The sequence below is a fragment of the Chlorocebus sabaeus genome, chromosome 5 (genome assembly GCF_047675955.1).
Source record: "Chlorocebus sabaeus isolate Y175 chromosome 5, mChlSab1.0.hap1, whole genome shotgun sequence".
Classification (NCBI taxonomy): domain Eukaryota; kingdom Metazoa; phylum Chordata; class Mammalia; order Primates; family Cercopithecidae; genus Chlorocebus; species Chlorocebus sabaeus.
The window spans coordinates 81816790-81835926 of NC_132908.1; the positions used below are offsets into that span (position 1 = coordinate 81816790).

The window sequence follows — 19137 nt, forward strand, 5'->3', positions numbered from 1 at the left end:
ACGGACCCACTTTCCGAGCCCGACCCGCCCGCGCGGGACGCCGCCAGCCCCCACCAGGACGGGGCCCCGGGGCCAGGGCCTCGCGGGGGGCGCGGCCAGGAGTGGAGGCCAGCTCCGGGACCCGCTCCGGGACAGGGCGCAGAGGCCCCGGCGCAGGGGCGCGCGGAGCACGAGGGGCTCCCCGCGAAGGCCCACGCGGATGGGGAGCCTAAGGCCGGGGTTAGGCGCCGGCGGAAGGGGGTTGGGAGGCACTGGGTTCCCGAGGCCCGGGCCAGCGTCCTGAGGGGCATTCAGAATCCTTGGCAAGGCCCTCCTGTCCAAGAGGCTTCTGCAGAGGGCATGAAAGGGCCTCCCTCGGGCAGAGCCTCTAAGCCCCTGGAGAGCAGGCCGCTGAGGGAGACCCTCCGGGGCTTCTGCACATCCGAGGACAGTGACATCAATATCACCAGTGGGGAAGAGGACCACAAGGAGCAGCCTTTCCCAGGTGTCTGCAACCCCAAAGAGAAGGAAAACAGTGGCCGTGTCCCCCGGGCTCTCCCGGACAGCCGGGCGGCACCACCAGAGGGCCTTTGCTGCTACATCTGCGGGTCCCCACTGTCCCCGGCCTCGCACCACCAGGTCCACGTGCAGAAGCAGGAGAAGCTGGCGCAGGCCCCGTTCTTCCCCTTCCTGTGGCTGCATAGCCCGCCCCCAGGGGCACAGCCCATCAGCGAGGGCGGCAGCACCCTGGTGTGCGCCAGCTGCTTCTCCTCCCTCACGCAGCAGTGGCAGAGCTTCGAGCTGGCCAACGTGCCGGTGCTGCAGCGACTCTATGTGGTGCCCCTGGACAACCACGCCCCCGGCATGGCCTCCAAGGGCAGGAGGCTCCCGAGAGAAGAGGGCCTGCCCTCCGGGGCCCTGCGAGAGGCCTGCTACCTCTGTGGGGAGGACTGCACCCCAGATGCCCGGGCGGTCCCCTCCAGGATCCTCAATGGCAACGCCAGGAGTGCCATGCATTTCCCCTTCCTCAGCCTCCTTCCCTGCCCGCCCAACGCTCAGGGCCCCAACAAGCGCTGTGAGGTCCGCAGCTGCCCCAAGTGCTTCAGCGTCCTGGAGGATGTCTGGGCCCTGTACAGGGCCTGCCAGAACGAGGAACTCATCACCTCCGTGCAGGGCTTCCTGGGCAGGTACCACCAGGCCTTCTCCGCCTCCGACCCTGCCCTCTCCGAGCTGCCCGCGTCAGCCCAGGGCGGGTCCCGTGTCCATCTGCTACATCTGTGGGGCTGAGCTGGGCCCCGGGAAGGAGTTCCAGCTCAACGTGAACCCTGCCAGCCGCTTGGGCGAGAAGGAGCCCTTCTTCCCCTTCCTGACCGTGTACCCGCCTGCCCCTCGTGCCAGGCCTGTGGACTCCACCGGCCTGGTGGCCACCTGTGTGCTCTGCTACCATGACCTGCTGGCCCAGTGGCTGCAGCATGAGGCCCGCAGCACCCACCACACTGTCAGCGCCTGGTCCCGGCAGTACCAGGTGGAGACGTTCGTGTGCTTCTTTTGCCAGCAGGAGAAGAAACGGTGTCTGGGCCTGAAGTCCGTGCGGGTAGCCCGGCTGCCCCTGTTCCTATACACCCTGCGAGCAAGCCACAGCCTGTTGGTGGATGACGGACAGCAGCTGATCATCGGCGCTTGCGTGGAGTGTGGGACCCTGGTGTGTGCGGGTCAAGGGCTCAACCGCCAGGGACCCATGAGCTGGAGCTCCCCAGTGGCAGCAGCGACGAAGGTAAGCAGCAGTTTTCATCTCAGATGCTTCCTCCAAAATCCATCCAGGGAAGGGAGAGATGTTTTCTCTTCCTCAGAAAAACTCTGAAGTAGGAGTTTTCACTGGTTCTGTGTGGAGTGTTCCAGGAGAGGGATGCCCCCAAGTCACTGGGCTGGTGCTTGGTGGGTACATTGGCCTGGCTGACCTTGGAGGCATGGGGCAGGGGTCAGAGGAGTGGGGATCAGGAGTGGTCTTAGGGAAGAATAGGGCACTGCTGAGAACAGCAGGCACGGGCCTGAACTTGGGTGTGTTTGCAGTGGGATCTATCAAACAGAGGAAGTTCGGGGCATGTCTGTCATCCGCCAGATAACGTTGGTAATTAGTCCAGCCGCGCGGGTCACAGAGAGGTCTCTGTGCTCACCCGGTTTGAAACACATCAGAGGTGGAAGTTCCTCTCCATTCTAGCTCCCGTGTGGCTTGGCTTTTCCAGAGTTTTCCACCTACATTCACACTGTTCCTTTGAGACTGTGCTTGCTTTATGGCTGAGGGAAACAGGATTCCAGACGTGCGGGTGTGGAATTCGAGGGACAGTGGCCTAAACAGACTTTTCCCCCAGCGGGAAGAGAGTCTTTCTTCTCTGCAAGTCAGCTGTGCAGGAGGCAGACGGGAGGCCTGGCGCTCTCCCTGTTTATAAGGCGCCTGCCTTCCCGCTGCCCGCCCGCGAGGAGCCAGACGGGGCTCAGTTAATTTGGGATCCGGCTTTGCAAGGGCCCAAGCAGGAACTGCCCCCAGTGGGTCTGGGGAGGTAGATGTAGGCGTCTGTGAGTGGCAGTCACCAACCTGGCCACCGGGGCATGGATCCTCATTTGTGCCAAAGACAGTCAGTGTGACTTGTTTTAATCAAACGCCTGTAGTGGCAGCTGCTGGCCATGTGTGGGCAGAGGGAGGTGTGGATGGGAAAGGTGGCGCTGTCCTGTTCAGAAAGGGTCATCCCACCCTTTGAAAGCTTCCTGATCCCGCTTCCCACCTGCATGTGTGGGGCCCGTAGGTTCGATATCTGGGGGACATGTTCACGTATAGTAGCTGCACCCGGGAAGTGGGCTCTGCTGTGATTTGCCCACCTTTCCCCCGATACGCGGCCCCCACTCAGACTTCCTTTTCTGCCGATGACAGCTTTGGACTTTCAAGCTGTCTTTGTGGCTTTGGTGGGATGACCTCTCATTTTAACTGGACGAGCACAGCGTCTCCTGTCACAGATGCTGAAGCTCTCCTCTACGGCATGTAGCAATGCAGCCTGTGGGAATCAGAAGAGCTACAGTTCCCGAAAGGGCTGAAACTGGGAGAAAAGACCAAGTTTTGGAGCAAGACTGACCCTAGTTCATTTGTTCCTTACCATGCACTGCGAGGCCTTCTCATGTCATTTTATGGATGAGTCCACCAAGACTCAGAGAAGTCAGACAACACTCAGTCAGTAGGCATCTGAGGCGGGTTGCGAAAGTCTGCCCTTTCTCTTGCTAGCTAAGTACCTTTGAGTTAGTTTCTTATCCTGGTGGAATGTCAGTTTCCTTGGCTGAGAAGTGGAAACGTACCGCCTGCTTTGTAGGGACATGGTGAGAGTTCAATGGATTGGGGGAAATGTAAGTTCCCCCAGAGGGTCAGGTGCTTGACATATAGTGGGACCCTCATGTCCTCCACGCTGATACATAGGAGCAAATTCTTCTTGGATGTGGGTTGGTTCTGTGTGCGAGATGCTGACTTGCAGGCTGGGTGCTAGTTTTACACTTGGCAGTGTGTTTCAAGGGGCAGTCAGAACTCTCTGCAGGATCTCAAACACAGGGTTTTACGCAGAACATCCAAACTCTGATGCATTTTTTCATGTGGATTCGCTCACGTGTCAGCAGTTGATGGGATGCTGCCCTTCGGCCTGGACCGATAAGAACTCCAGGAAACAAGAAGCCGCTGTTTCCCAGGGAGCTGGGAAGAGGGAGTGGAGAGTAGTCTGGTGTGGACGGGAATGCAGGCTGGTATCTGCCCAGAAGGGGTGAGCATGGGTTTAGCAAGGTTTCATGTGGCATGGATGTGTGCTCTGTTCCCTAGAACAAGTTAGTGCGTTCACCCCTTACCATGGCCCTTGAGGCCTTCTTGTCTCGTTTTATAGATGAGTTAACCAAGACTCGGAGAAGTCAGACAACACACAGCCAGTGGGTATCTGAGGCCGGTTTTGAACCTGCTTCTGCTCCCTAGGCCCTCTTCCATCAACTCCCTGGAGGAGGTGGAGCTTGAGTCAAGCCTCGGAAAAGAGGTAGGATTTGTTGGAATGAGGCAGGCAAACAGGCCCAGAAGCAGGGGTGACCTGTTCAGCCTCTGTGGGCAGGAGGTGCCTGTTGGGGATGAGAGGAAATAAGGCTGGAGTGAACTCCAGGCCTTGAAATCAGGAGTAGGAGGTTGGATTTGAAGTTGAAGGCTCAGGGGAGCAATAACAATTTCTTAAAAGAAAGTGGAACGGACTGAGAAGAGATCCGCTCAGGGCCCAGCCGTGGCAGCCATCCAGGTGGGTGGTGAGGCCGTTGGGGCAAGGGGGGCAGCTCTGCTGGTCTCAGGCTCCCCTGGATGGAGGGAAAGGAGAAGCCTCAGCTCTCAGCTCCCAGGGAGGTGTGATTGACAGCCGGGAGAATGCCGGAAATGCTGCCTTCTGGCCTTCCATCCTCCCTCTACCTCCTTCCCATTCATTCAACAAATATTTATGGAGCGCCGACTCTGAGCCAGGCGCGGTTCCAGATGCTGGGGATCTGGTGGCAAGCACAGAGCCTCCAGTGTCATGGGGGAGGGGGACACACACGAAGAGTGGAGGGAAGGAGCCACTTCCAGCAGAGCTAAGTGCTGAGAAACAGCAGAGCAGATTACACTTAGGACCCAGTGCCAGTGTGGGCGTGGGCAGCAAAGGTGGCGTTCGCAGGAGCTGGGATTGAGAACTGGGGCTCCGGAGCTGGGAATGAGAGCTGGGGTTCCGGGCAGGGGAGAAGCCTGCGAGCCCCCTGGGGAGGGGGAGAGGGTGGAGGGACTGTCCCCAAGCCGGTTGTCTAATGCCAGCCCCCAGGATCTTGATCCTCACGTGCATCTTCCCATCTGTATTTTGGGGGGCGGTTTGAGAATTTAGGTGGGATGAGTAGGGCACTGGAAGTTAGCTGCGGGGAAGCCACTCAGCTGGGGACGTGGCATGTCCCAGAACCATGGTCTGTGCTGCTTCCTGTGACTCCTCAGTTGTTCCCTATGATGTGTTCATGCATTAGTGAATCAGCTTTAAAACACTACAAGAGGAAACATGAAAAAAATAAAGAGAAGAAAAGAAGAAAATATAGGAGGGGGGTGTCTCCTGCACCTTCTGCTTTGGATAGGGTTTGCACTTCTCCCTCCAGCTGGGCCCTGGGTCCCCGGAGAGCACCACGTTCTGCAGGCACCTGACTCGTGCCTCGTGCTTCACCAGGGCTGTGCCCGAGGTGGCCTGGGGAGGGCTGAAGCCTGCTCTTCTGGGCCGGGCACCCTCGCTCCAAGGACTGACACTTCCCTGCAAGCCTCCCGAGGAAGCTCTGTGAAACCCTGGGAAGACCCCGGGGTTGCCTTAAGACAAGCGTGGCTTGAATTTTCATGCTGCTGGGAGTCAGCTGTGTGATCCTGGGTGAGACTCTTGCCCTGTCTGGTCCTCGGTGGCTGCACCTGAGAACTGGGGATGTTCTTCCCTCTGGGAGGTTTGTCCTGGAGCCCACTAAGCTGAGCGCCTGGCTCGCAGCGGGGGTGCGGATGCATTGACGCCCCCTTCCCCGCCCCCCACACCCTGTGAAGTGCTGCTGGCGTGACACTGGATTTCTGAGGTTGGAGTCTCTGCCTGCTGCCTTTCTGCTTGGGTGGGGAACGGCTGTCCCTCCCTTCAGAGCTAGACACAAGGCTGGCCAGAATGCTGGGGGTGGCATTTGGGGATGCGATAATGTGGGTGATGCCTTTGTGGAGTGCTTCCCACCCTCCAGGAGGCGTGCACACTTCACCTGTATTCACATGTACTGAAGCCTCACTGCAGCCATTTCAGGGGGTGCTATTGTTCCCTTTTCGTAGATAAGGAAATAAGTCCAGAGAGGTTAAGGCGCTTGTCCAAGGTCACTCAGCTAGTAACCCCAGGACCAGCATCGGGCCTAAGAGTCCAGCTCTTGAGTCTGCTCCAGCCTCTACTTGGTCTTGCCTTTTTGTCTGTTTGTTTTGTTTTGAAACAGGGTCTCACTCTGTTGCCCAGGCTGGAGTGCAGTGGTACAATATCCGCTCACTGCAGCCTGCGCACCTCCTGAGCTCAAGCGAACCTCCCCCCGCAGTCTTCTGAGTAGCTGGGACCATAGGTGTGGGCCACCACACCAAGCTCATTTTTTGATGTTTTGTAGAGACTCTGTTGCCCTGGCTGGTCTTGAACTCCTAAGCTCAAGTGATTCTCCCACCTTGGCCTCCCCAAATCCTGCCTTTCTGTCCCCGTGGGTCTCCAGTTGTGGAGGTGGCCATGACCTGGAGGTGGGGCAGTGGCTCTTAATTTCCCGTGTGTGCCACTCTTCCTCGCCGCAGCCTCTGGAACATCTCAGGGGCAGGAGTTAGCTTGCGTGGGGCAGAGGCCCTGAGACGCCCCACTTGGCTGCCTTGGCTGCACCCCCGAGTTTCTTTGCTCAGTGAGCAGTGGTGCCCCGTGCCTTGGCCTCCCCAATGTGGCCCATCTGTTGAGGTCTTAGCCGGCACCTTCCTTCTGTTGCTGGGAGAGCTCCCATCAAAGATGGGTCTGCTGCATGATGGATTGGCTCTCCCTGCAAGCCAGTTGGCGGGCGGGCCGCCCTTCCCGCTTCCAGGACTCTGTCCGGAGAGCATTCTGGTTAATGGCCCATGCAGCTGTTTACCTAACCATACCCCAGCCTCTCACTATGGGGATGCCCCGGCCAGGCCCCCCGAGTGTGGCCTCCGAGCCCAGAACAGGTGTTGTTGCCGCAGCCACCTTTCTTCTCTGCAGGGACATCTGAGGTCTGCGGAGAGCGTCTGTCGTCACCCACCCATCAGGCCACGTGCACATCTGTTTCCCATGCTTCCTGGCTATCTGCGCCCACACAGTTCCCTGGTCCACAGGGGGCCTGGCTGCCCCTCCTCCCCAGGCCCAGGCTCTTGGAACACCTGGTCAGGACTGATTGGAAGGGGGGACCTTCTGGAAGGTGCCACGGGAGGCAGCCTGGCTGGGGCTGGCACTGGCACCCTCTCCTTGGCAGCAACTGGAAAGTGGCCAGGCCCTTCTCAAGCTTGGAGGCGTGAGCTTTCCAGATGCGCCCCTCCTGAACCTGGAGGCGGTCAGAGAAAACCAGGGGAAGGAGGAAGTGAAGGCGAAGGGTCTTCAAAACTCGGCCTCCCCTGGAAGCAGGAGGGGGAAGGGGTGAGACTGGAGGAGCCAGGGTCTGCAGAGCTTCCTGGTTCCTCCTCTGCTTAGATCTCTCGAGATCTCACCCTTGTGAGGTTAACTCTGCTGGGAGTGTCTTTGGAGGATGTATAGCTTCTGGGCACATTTTCTTGGCTGGGGAAGACCCCATGTCCAGAATTCAGGGCCCTTTTCCTCCTCAGGTCCCGGTTCTAGTGGGGACACTGAAGAGAGATGCCATGTCTGTCCTCGGAGAAGAGCATTGCAGGACTTGCCTCCTGTCTTCACGTGGCCCCAAGTAGGACACTCTTGGGGTCAGTTGTGGAAGGAGCCCCTCCCCACTGGATGACTTTCACCCAGTTTCCCCATCTGTCAAAACGACAGGACTGGTCTGCAAAGGTCACAGGCGATTTGCATTGTATATGTGGTGTCTCATTCCGCCGTCTCGGGCTGTGTTAAGAAGGGTTCTGAGGCCATGTCTGGACTCTCTGGGAAAATGTCTTGTGATTTATTGGCGGTCTCTGCTGCGGGACTAGGAACAGGAGCATGACTTCATCTTGGTGCCTGGTTTCAAATTTAGTATATGATACCGGGACCCCAAAACAACATGTTAGGGTCAGGAAGAATCTCACAGACCGTCACTTTCAGATAATGCTACAGCCTGGCAGTGCTGGGCCAGGGACGAGCTGCAGTCCTACCTCCCGTCCCTGTGCGAGCCTCTACCCTCATCCATGGCTGCCTTGGAGAAGCACACCCATATTCTACCCACTTGCAGAACAATGTGTGTCTGCCCTGAGCCAGGCATTCTGGGAGCCCCTGGTGCTCTGGGCACCTGCTGTGACATCAGCCATCCCCTGACCTCAAGGTGCTGGTGGGCAATGAGAGGTAGACGGACCGGTGAAGAGGTCCAGCCGTGGCTGTGCAGTGCATTGAGTTCTGGGCTGAGGTCAGGATAGGATCTGCTGAGAGCCTTTGGCAGGGTGAGAAACAGGTGTGCACAGGGAAGGCTTCCTGGAGGAGGTGACATCTAAGCTGAGTCCTGAAGACTGAAAACGATTCAGCCAAGTCTGAGTAGGGGCCATGTGCTCCTGGCAGAGGAGCAGGTGTTAAGGCCTGGATGTTGGGGGTTGATGTGCTGGAGAACGTTCATTTTGCATGGAGCCGGAAGAGGGGACGGGCATGAGGGGCGGGCAGGACCAGCATTCCCGGCAGTGTTTGGAATCCCCGGATGCACACTCGAATCAACGTCAATCAATCTGAATTTGAAAATATCAGTGACAGGGCCCTGCCCCCCTCCTGTTAAATCAGAATCTCTGAGGGTTGGTCCCTGGCCCTGGTATTTTAAAGCTTCTAGAAGATTCAAGTACAAAGGTGAGAACTGCTGACAGACGGCATCATGGGCACAGCTAAGGAGTCGGATTTATCCTTGAGGCAACGGGAAAAGGATGCTATTCCAGGTTTCAGCCTGTCTTTACTGAGTGCCCATGGCACTGCTCTAGACACCAGGACCCAGCAGTGAGCAACCAGGAAGGGTCTTGGGGGCAGTGATGGTAGCCAGCAGAGTGGCTGGAGAGAAGGGTGGCAGGGGCCTGCCGCCTGCACAGTGAGGAGGGTTCTGGCCCCTCCCGAGGTGGGACTGAGGGACAGTGAGGAGGGAGGTGCGGGGGGTGGGCAGGGAGGGATGAGGGGCACGCCGTCCATCGTAGCGGCGGGTGGGGGCCCGTCAGGCGGGAATAGGGACTGTGGGGCTGCCCTGGAGAAAATTGTGGTTTTTGCTGTTGTTTTAATTGTGATATAATTCACACACTGTGAGTGGAATCATCTAATACGTGACTGACTTCTTTCACACAGCGTCATGTTTTCAGGGTTCATCCATGGTGTTGCGTGGATCAGAGCTTCATCCCGTATTGCAACTAAGAGCGCTGTCGTACAGATGAACCACGTTCTGTGTCCCCATCGTCAGAGCAGGGACGTGGGCTTGTTTCTACTTTTTGGCTCCTCTGAATCATGCCGCTGTGAACATGCATGGGCAAGTGTTTTGTGTGGATAGATGTCTTCATTTCCCTTGAGTATGCCCCTGGGAGTAAGGTTGCTGGGTGCTGAGGTCACTGGAGGTTTCACCCTTTGAGGACTGCTTTCCCGCTGGGGATTTTCAGCGGGCAAATGGTGTGATAGGGCTTAGGTTTGGAAAAGTCACGTTGGTGGCTCCTTGAAACCCTGTTTCATCAACTCTGCCTGCAGTCCGTCCTCTTAGTCCTGGTCTCCAGGCGGTGGATTTGTGTTTGAAGATGGTGGTCGTTTCTGTTCTCCCTGGGATGAGGGGAGCTGTACTAAGGATTGAGAAAGGGGTTGCATTGGCTCCGGGGGCTTTTGGCTTGCTCCAGCCACAACCCTGGGCATCAGAAGCCCTGAGTCATGGCCCTGACACTCACAGCAGCCTTGGACAAGATGTTCTACCCTGGCTGGGTCTCAGTTTTCCGCTCTGGAAAATGGGCGCAGACGGTAGATGGTAGACTTATTAGCTGAGCCCTCGGCTCCTGCACAGCTGACAGTCACCAACCATCTCGTCTTTCTGCACGTGTTGGCAGGGGGCTGGGGGGCGGGGAAGACCTGGGAGGTTGGGGTCTGGCCTGGCTCTGTGAGCCCGTGGCTTTCAGGTTCCCTGCCTGGGGTCTGGTTGCCCTGACTGCTGTGTTTTAAGCTCTGCTGCCCAGCCCGTCTGGCGTGGAGCCCTTGATTAAATCGGTTGCTGGGTTGGGCTTCCTGCGAGAGGTGCAGAACCTCGTTGGAGTGGCACAAAGGCCGGGGATGGTGTTCAGCCCTGCCAAGCCAGGGCCTGGGGCAAGTGCCTCTTGTTGCAGCTCTTTCCAATTGGCGAGAGTGGGCTGGGGAGAGGAGGCAGCCCAGGGCCCAAGGGTGTCCCCTCAAAAGTTGCCCACCGAGGCCACACTATCCTGCCTATCATTAGTGTCATTTGTTGGCACAGGAAGGGTATTTAGGTTCTGGCCCTCCACTCCCAAGCCCTCGGGCTCTGATGAGAGCAGCAAGGGCTGAGGGGATGCCAGTGCCAGTGGCAGCAGCAGACGGGATTGATAGCATGTGCCTGGTGCCAGCCACTGTCATAAGAGTTTTGCCTGCATTGCCCCACGTGACTATCTCATTGTCTTATAAGTGGGCTTACTTGTTTTTATAGACAAGGCAATTGAGGCACAGAGAGGTTAAGTCACTTGCCCAAAGTCACGCAGCTGGGCAGTGCCGGAGCCGGGATCCACACCCAGGCTGCCTGGCTCCAGCATCTGCACTCTGACCTGCTCACCACACCCCTCCTGAATGGGAAGACAGGCTGGGAGGAAGATGAAGGTAGGTGGGGTCAGGAAGGCTCCCTGGAGGAGGGGTCTGTGATGAGTTCTTAGGATTTAACTAAGTAGCGAATGTCGAAAAGCTGCTTCTTCCGGCATTTACGTACCAGTGATGTCACCTTAAAAAGTCCTGATTTTATTCTTTAAATGTATGCTGGGATGCTGCCTGCCAGTTTATTATACTGTAGGAACCATTTCAACGTTTTAAAGACATTTTCAGATTGTGTCGTATTTTACATTTAAAAAGAACATGTGTTTCATGATGTTGAACTTGGAAAGCTTAGAGCAGGTGAACGCTGGGCCATGTGTCTGGTGTCAGCCTCCGCAGCTGCCCACACAGTCCGCTGGCCCCGGGATCCTTATGGGTCTCATTTGGGCTCCCCACTGACACTGGCTAACTTGATGACCGTGGGCAGGGTGCCGGTTCCCCACCTCCCTAAAGTCTGCCCATTTCTCCTTGGACCACAGAGGGGCGTGAATGGCCCCACGGGCGATGGTATCATTCCCACTTTTCAGATAAGGAGGCCAAGGCTCAGAAACCTAAGAGAGTTCGGGGTGGAGGTGCCAGCCGTCATTGGCAGGGCTGGGAGGTGAGGGAGAGTGGCCAGTCCAACGCCACTGCCTCAGCCTTTTCCCTGCCCTGGAGTTAAGGGGTGCTTCTGGGAGGCGATGCAGCCCCGGTAGGGGCCTGGCTTCTACCCAGCCCCTCCCCTGATTTAGCACAGGAGGAGGCTGCCATGGCCTCTCGCATCAGCTTTCAGAAAGGCTCTCAGTTCTGGAGGGAGAGGGCCAGAGGACTGACCACTGCTGTGGCGTTTTATTCACCTTTCCAGACCCATCAACCTAGTCTCCTGCTTTGGGTGGGAAGGTTTGCAGGCTGGGAGGCTTGTGTAGGGGAGTGACAGTGATAAGGGCGGCAGCTGGGAAGTGGCATGGGGCCTCCACACTTCCAGACGCAACAGGACTGGCCATGGGGCTGGGAGGGGTCCTGGGGTCCAGACCCAGCAGCAAAGGGAGGCCAGGAGGCACCTGGATGGCAGCGCAGGGTAGGCTGAGGCTTGGACATCCCGAGAGCGTGATGGGGACTTGGAATAGCTGCAATGCCAGCTCTGTGAATCTGCAGTCCCTTTGAGCTGGCATGTCCTCCAGGCATGCCCTTGCCCTTTGAGAGGGACTGTCTCACAGCTGGACGCTGTTCTTTTTCTTGTGCAATTGTACAACTTCCCAGGAGCCTCTGGAGAGGGGAACCGTGGAACATCCAGAATATGGCTTCGTGCTCTGCTTCCAGACTGTGCAGTGTCCCCAGCAAGGCTGTTCACACCAAGTACGGGGGATGCACAGTGGACAGTGAGGGCTCCTGGGAAGCCCTCTTCCACCCTCCCGCCCCCCGCTGCCAGGAGTCCGGGTAGTCTGGGCTCCTGTGGGAGAAGGAGGTGCCATTCTGGGAATAATACCAACCATCCGGCCTCCTACAGAAGCCCAGAGTGTACCTGGTGGACCCCGGGGCATGCAGAATGGCCTCTGGGTTCAGCCCTGTTGTCTGAGAAACTGGGCAGGCTCCAGAGGATGGGAAGAGGGTCAGGCCTGGCCCTCAGGTGGCCTCACGTGTGAGCCCCGTGGTGAAAGGCAGCAGCCAGTGAAGGTGTCACTCCCCTGCTGGTCTGTTCCCTGCAGGGGGAATCGTTGCTTCTCCCATGCCTCAACCTCTTTCTCTTCCAGAAACTGCATTTTCTTCCTGATTCGTAAGTGTTTGGGGTCAATGCAGGGTCTGTTTTTCTGAGCGCCAAAGGGTGTGACTACTGGATGCCTCCTCCAAGAGCACTTCCCACTAATGGGAGAAACCTGGAGCACGCTGGCTGCTCACCTGTCCCTCGGCAGGTGACAGGGTGAACTGGGCCTTTCTTTAGGGCTTAAGGCCTGGTGCAGTGCAAGTCTCCAGGAAGGCAGGCCAAGCCGACAGGCGTGCTGAGGCCGCCTGTGTGGGAGGGACAGTGGATTGAGAGGGCGCGAGATGGGAGTAAAGCCCCTCCTCCCCCAACATCTACAGGATGAGGTGGTTTTGCCCCCACCACCCCTCTGACCCACACACCCCTGCACACCCACCTCTCTCTCACACACACGCACCTTGTACCTCCTTGTCATGCACTGCACTCACACACTTGTATGCACACACGTTCACATGCAAACCCACCCACACATTTATATATCACACTCACTGTTGCACATGCGGTCATGTGCATTCATACATATATCACTCATGTGCACTTACACCCTCCCTCACACCTGTGCCCACGTGCTCACATGCCTGCTCTTCCATGCATACCTGTACGCTCACCCCCTCACCCCCACATTCTCACTCATACACCTGCACAGTCATTTGCACATACACACTTCTGCATGCCCTCACACACATCCGTATGCACACACTCCCACACACCCTCTCTCATTCATGCACACTCGTGCACACACACTCACATTCTTGCCTGGAGGTGAATCTGGCAGGGCCCGTGTGCCAGCCTCGCTCTCACCTGTGCCACCACTTCCTCTTGGCCACAGTGGTGTCCGTCTTAAGAAACAACTTGGCACAGACTCTGGAGTCCAGCTGGGCTGCACCAGGAAGGAGGTGAGCACAGTGACTGGGGAGGAAAGGCGCAGGGTGGGGTTGGAGAAGCTGGTATTCTACAGCCAGGGCACCCAGACCCCTCCCTACTCCGCCCTCACCCCTGTGGGGTGAAGTTCTCACCTGTGACCCCAGAGGGTCCCTTCTGATTTGGTGATCTGGCTGTCCTCCATGTCCTGGGGCCATTTGGACTCAGATATATGTTTGCACTTGTCCTTCTCTGCTGTGTGACACTGGATAAGTCGCCTGGACTGTCTTAGGCTTGGCTGTAAAGCTGTAAAGCTGGGACAAGAATGATGGCTCACCTATGTGGATGCCCCCCTGTGCCTTAGAGATGATTGCCCCCATTTTACAGATGTGCAGGCTGAGGCTCAGAGAGGTGGAGACACGTGCCAAGGTCAGAGCTGGGGAGCGGCACAGCTGGCATGGGATCCCTGTGTGTCTGGCCCAAAGTCTGGCTCTCAAATACCTCCCCTCCCCGTGCCTTCTTTCTAGAACTTTCTTCACAGAGATGTCATGAGGGTGAGACAAAGCTGTTGACATGTTCTGCACAGACCAAGATCCCAGTAAAAACTTGGTGATTGTTTATGGGCCTTACTCATCATTCCCCAGTGAGTCTTCAGCCTCCTCTTGAATCCTTGCAGGGATGGAGAACTCACTCCCTCAGAAGCCAGGCCTCACCTGTTATGTGTCAGGAAGGAATGACAGGCTTCTGAGGATCCTCTGCAGCTCTGAGAATTCTGCCTGGGGAGTTCTGGGGAACAGGAAGAGTTTTGGGAGGGGCATCTGGACCCCATTTGTGACTCAGGCCTATCTTCCTTTTTGTTGTTTCTGGTTCTGGTTTATTACCTTGTCTCGGAATGAATGCCTGTGGCTCCCAGTGACTCTGCTGGTGGCATCTTCTGATGTCTCTGCTCCCCCTTCCCCTGCATGCCTGGCAAATTCTTGATCTTGTATTTCCTAGGGGAAAAAAGGGGAAGCTGCAAAGTCATATTTTCCCTCAGGATGTGGAGAGAGAAATTTCTAACCTCAATGATGCCTGCTAAATTACACTTAAGAAGGGAGCCAGGCACTGGCATATTTGCTAAGCATTCCCCATATGCTTCCCTCTTTCCCCCATGAAAGCTCCTTTACTTTTCTCTAAAATTCTGCGTGGGAGGGATTATTATCGCTACTTTAATATAGGCAATTAAAGCTATGCATGTTCCTCTAAGCACTGCTTTAGCTGCACCCCACACTTTGTGATAAGTCATTTCTCATTCTCATCTCATTTGAAATATTTTTCAATTTCCCTTGTGTTTTTTTTTTTAGAAAACATGGATTATTTAGAAGTATGTTGCTTAATTTCCAAACATTGGACCATCTTAATATCTTACGGTTATTGATTTCTAATTTAATTCTGTGAACAGACAAGGTACTCTGTATGGCTTTAATCCTTTTATATTTAAGTGTACTCTCTTGAAGAAGGGACCACAAGCTCTTGAAAAGGATATGGAAACAGCAGTAGTTGGTTCTCTACATATTAATTAATTCGAGGAGATTGGTGGTTGGTAGTGGTGTTCAAATTGTCTAGGTTATTATTAACTTTTTTTTTTTTTGTCTGTCAGTTGCTGAGAAAAGAGTGTTGAGAACTACTACAGTTTAGATTTATCTTTTTGTTCCTTTAGTTTTGTCCAGTCTTTCATCATAGATTTGGCACATTTGTGGCTGTCTTGTCTTTCGCATGAATTGGCGCTGTTTCCACTATGATGCAGCTCCTCCATCTCTGGCAGCATCTTTGTCTTGGTGCCTCTTTTATCTGAATTATTCACATCTGGACACTGAGGTCTCAGGTTCGGAGAGGGAAAGTGACTTGCCCAAGGCCACACAGGTGTCAGCTCCAGGGGCACAGTGCTCCCTTCTCAGCCCAGCTGCACACAAGTTTTCGCTACTCTAACAGTCACTTTGGGGCCATGGGTCTGAGAGATGCTCCTTCCCAGTGATTTTCTGGTGTCATGATTGCCAGGTGGCCAGAGCTGTGTCCCTGCCCGCCCTTGGCAGAGGACCTCCCAGCAGCCCTAGAAGTCACCTCCATGCAGAGCCCAGCATCTGGCCTGCAGCCCGCAGGGAGCTGGGCTGAGCACGCTTGGAACACCCGCTGGAAACTTCTCACTAAGCTCTAGCTTTGGGGCTCCTGGCGCCGTCTCCCTGTTTGGTGAGATGGTTCTGAGCATATTGGCCAGAGCTTCTCAGGACTCATATGTCATAAGAATTTCTCTGGATGGCAGGAGAAATGTCCCTGTTTCTGGCTCCCTTGGTCTGTGTGGGCTTGTGGGAGCCCAAGCCAAATCCACTTCCTGGTGCTTCACCCTTGCCAGGCTGTGGCCTGAAGCTCCTCGGGGGCTCTGTGCTGGCGGCAGCCCTCCTGCCCGTGATCTGAGCCCTCCCTGGGGCATTCTGGGAAACTCTGGAGGGCCCTGCAGGGGCTGGGAGGGCCGTTGTCTGGGAGATGTTTATGGGGGAAATTGACGTAGTGAGGGGCCTCTCTGCCATGGGCTGTGGATGCAGAGACCTGAGCAGGGCGATGAGTGGGTTCAGTCAGCAGTTTTATGGCTCATACTGTGCGCCAGATGAGAGGAGAGGCAAGCCAGCGTGAGACACCACGACGGGCCGGGTGGCGACATCTGACCACAGTCGCCACTGATACTGTTCTGTGTCCCCCTGGGCCTGAGACGATGCTGCCTTGGGAGACTGACCCTCCACCCATTGTGAGATTTTGTCCTGATTTCACATTTCAGATACATTAACATGTAAAACAGGCTGGGTACAGTCGCTCACGTCTGTAATCCCAGCAGTTTGAGAGGCCGAGGTAGGAGAATTGCTTGAGCCCAGGAGCTCGAGACCAGCCTGAACCACATAGTGAGACCCCATATGTACAAATCATTAAAAAATTGTCTGGGCACGGTGGCTCACACCTGTAATCCCAGCAATTTAGGAGGCCGAGGCGGGCAGATCACGAGGTCAGGAGATCGAGACCGTCCTGGCTAACATGGTGAAACCCCGTCTCTACTAAAAATACAAAAATTAACCAGGTGTGGTGGCGGGCGCCTGCAGTCCTAGCTACTAGAGAGGCTGAGGCAGGAGAATGGCTTGAACCTGGGAGGTGGAGGTTGCAGTAAGCTGAGATCGCACCTCTACACTCCAAGCTGGGCGACAGAGTGAGATTCTGTCTCAAGAAAAAAAAAATTTAGCCATGTGTGGTGGTGCATGTCTGTGGTCCCAGCTAGTCAGGAGGCTGAGGTGGGAGAATGGCTTGAGCTGAGAAGCTTGAGGCTACAGTGAGCTATGATCATGCCACTGCACTCCAGCCTGGGTGACAGAGCAAGACCCTATATCAAAACAACAAAAAACAAAAAAATCTAAACAGTCTGGGTCTTCAAATCAGTGAAATGCAGTAAGGATGATGACGATGGTGATGGTGATAGGGAAATAGCAGTGGTAGTTGCCAGGTATCGATGACAAGACATTATCTCATTGACCTGTAAACAGGACCCTCTGATGGGTGTACAAGGGAAGTTGGCTTCCTCTTTCCCGTCAGCCCCTCAGGGTGACTTTGTGGGGCCCGGACGAGGCCAGCCTTGCTGAGCGTGTGCTGGGCCAGCACTGGGGTTGGTGCAGTGACGCAGCCACGCTTGGTGTCTCTGGGGAGTGGTCCTCCTTGAGGTGCCTCTTGCCTCTGTCGCCTCCAGGTCTGCAGCTGGCCAGTGGGAGCGACCCAGCTGCCTGGCAGGCTCTGTGGTGTCCAGGTGCCCGGAGCTCGGGGCCTAGGAGGCATGATGGGATCCCTTGTGACTCTGGCTGCAGCAGCTCCAGGGCCTTAATCAGGCCAGCGGAATGCAGCGTCAGCAGCAGCAGAGCTGGCAGCCCCACAGCTTGGGGGCCTTGGCTGGTGGAAGGGACAGAGCGAGGCTGGGCAGTGCCGGGGGCAGCTTCAGGCTGGGCCAAGGCCCTAGGGAGCACTGGGTCCCTGCTCCCTGGGCTGAGAGCCCTGCTCTGGGGGAAGAGAAAGGAGGAGGTCAAAAACTTGCTTCCCAAATTTTCTCTGTGACCAAGCCCATTGCTGCTCAGGGTCACCTGGCTCTCCAGCCATCCTTAGAAAAGGAGGTGAGGCCGGCGCCAGTACCATCCCTTTCCTGCGACGCAGAAACCCAGGCTTTAGGGAAGGTAGTGCTGGTCTGCTCTTGACCGGGAGATGGTGTGGTTTGGCTAAGGGTGTTCGGACATCAGGGCTCACCCTCACTTGCTCCTGCCTGGGTGGCCCTAAGCAGGTCACTCTGTTCTCTGGGCCTTGGGCTCCTCACCCACACACAGGGACAGGCTTGGGACTGACCTCACAGGACTGTGGGACATGAAGCAGGTGAAGCCGCAGCCGAGGGTTCTGCCTGTGGTTCAGACTTGGGAAATGATCGCTGTGGTTAGTAGGGGCAGAGGAAAGACGAAGGGAGGTAGCTGAGGCCCCACTCAGAGGCCCTGGGAATGAAGGGGCCTGTGCCCCTCACCCTCAGGATAACCCTTCCCTTCCCCCACCTGGGCCACCGTGGCCTTGTGGCAGGACCCCTGCTCCCAGGCTCCTGGCACGTCTCCCATGGGCCTTGGTACCATCTGCAGGGTGCTGGGCCCTGTTCACAGTGGCTGCCAGGCTGTGGTCACTGTCATCCAAGGGGAGGCAGGTGTGGGATGGAAACCTGTGAGTGGCTGGAGGGTACCTGGGATCCAGGGTCCCTCATCCTGCCATGGGCTCCCAGTGCTCATCTGAGAGATGGAGGGGCATTCAGGCACATGGTCCTTCATGGGGCTGCTGGGCACTGGGCAGCAGTCAGTGGGCACCTGCTGCCTGACCGTCTGTCTGTCTGTGGGCCCTATTGCCTCATCTGTGTATGGGAATTACAGTAGAGTGTGTGTCACAGGCTGTAGTACATAGTATGTGCTCAATTAACGTTGGCTCTTATTACTTTTGCTATTTATTATTTCCCTTCTGTTCCTCCATTCCCACTGTTCTGGAGAGCTGGCACCTAGACCTCAAAAACACAGGGACCTAGACCCTTTTAGTCCAGGTGAATCAGGAGGGATACTTTTTAGGTCACGTTATGGAAAAGAGCTAGGGGAGGTCGGGCACAGTGGCTCACACGTGTAATCCCAGCACTTTGAGAGGCCAAGGCAGTAGGATCACTTGAGGCCAGGAGTTCAAGACTAGCCTGGGCAACAAAGCAAGACGCCATCTCTACAACAAAATTAAAAATTAGCCAGACGTGGTGGCATGCCCTATAGTTCCAGATGGTGGGGAGGCTGAGACAGGAGGCTTACTTGAGTTCAAGGCTGCAGTGAGCTATGATCATACCACTGCACTCCAGCCTGAGTGATAGAGCGGGACCTTATCTCTATCTTAAAAAAATAAAAAGAGGGGAGTTTACAAAGATCCATCATTCTCAACACTACCTCTGTTCTCACATTCACCTTTCTTAACCCTCAAAATTTACTGTAAAATCTGGTGCATATGTGCATTTTCTGGAGAGAGGATCAGTGGCTTTTATCAGACTCACTGTGGGGGACATGTGACTCCCAGAATGTAAACAGCCATTGTTATAGACGCATTTCCCTGCACACACTCTGGTGCTGCCAGAAGCCTTTTCTTCACCATTCCTTGAAGAGCGAAGCTTGCTCCCACCATTAAGTCTTGACATATGCTCTTTCTTTCCCATTTCTGCCTATTTCCTGCTCCAGGGAGCCTTCTTTGCTGAAGTTGCTCTTCCTCTCCTGACCGACCTAGACACTTGTCTGTATGTAGCATTTTTGACATTTGATAATAACCTAGCACTTTATTCTACGTGACTTCATGTTGTCTTCTGATTGACTCACATGTGTAAGCCCTGTTTCTCCAACTAGATAGAAAAAAATAACTAAAATTTGAATTTTTACCCATTGACCCTTTATTGTTTTTCTTTTGTGCATTGTACACAGTGAT

The 19137-nt window shown here is 55.7% G+C and overlaps 1 protein-coding gene across 3 annotated transcripts in view; it reads left to right on the plus strand.

Moving 5' to 3' along the window:
- Positions 1–1179: 1179 nt before the first annotated feature.
- Positions 1180–19137, plus strand: part of GSE1 (Gse1 coiled-coil protein) — a 504329-nt gene continuing 486371 nt past the window's right edge. For all 3 annotated transcript variants that reach the window (XM_073015620.1, XM_073015622.1, XM_073015623.1), the window contains exon 1: positions 1180–1753. In XM_073015620.1, coding sequence (XP_072871721.1) covers positions 1718–1753 — 36 coding nt within the window. In that variant the 5' untranslated portion in view covers positions 1180–1717. The remainder of the gene's footprint in view (positions 1754–19137) is intronic.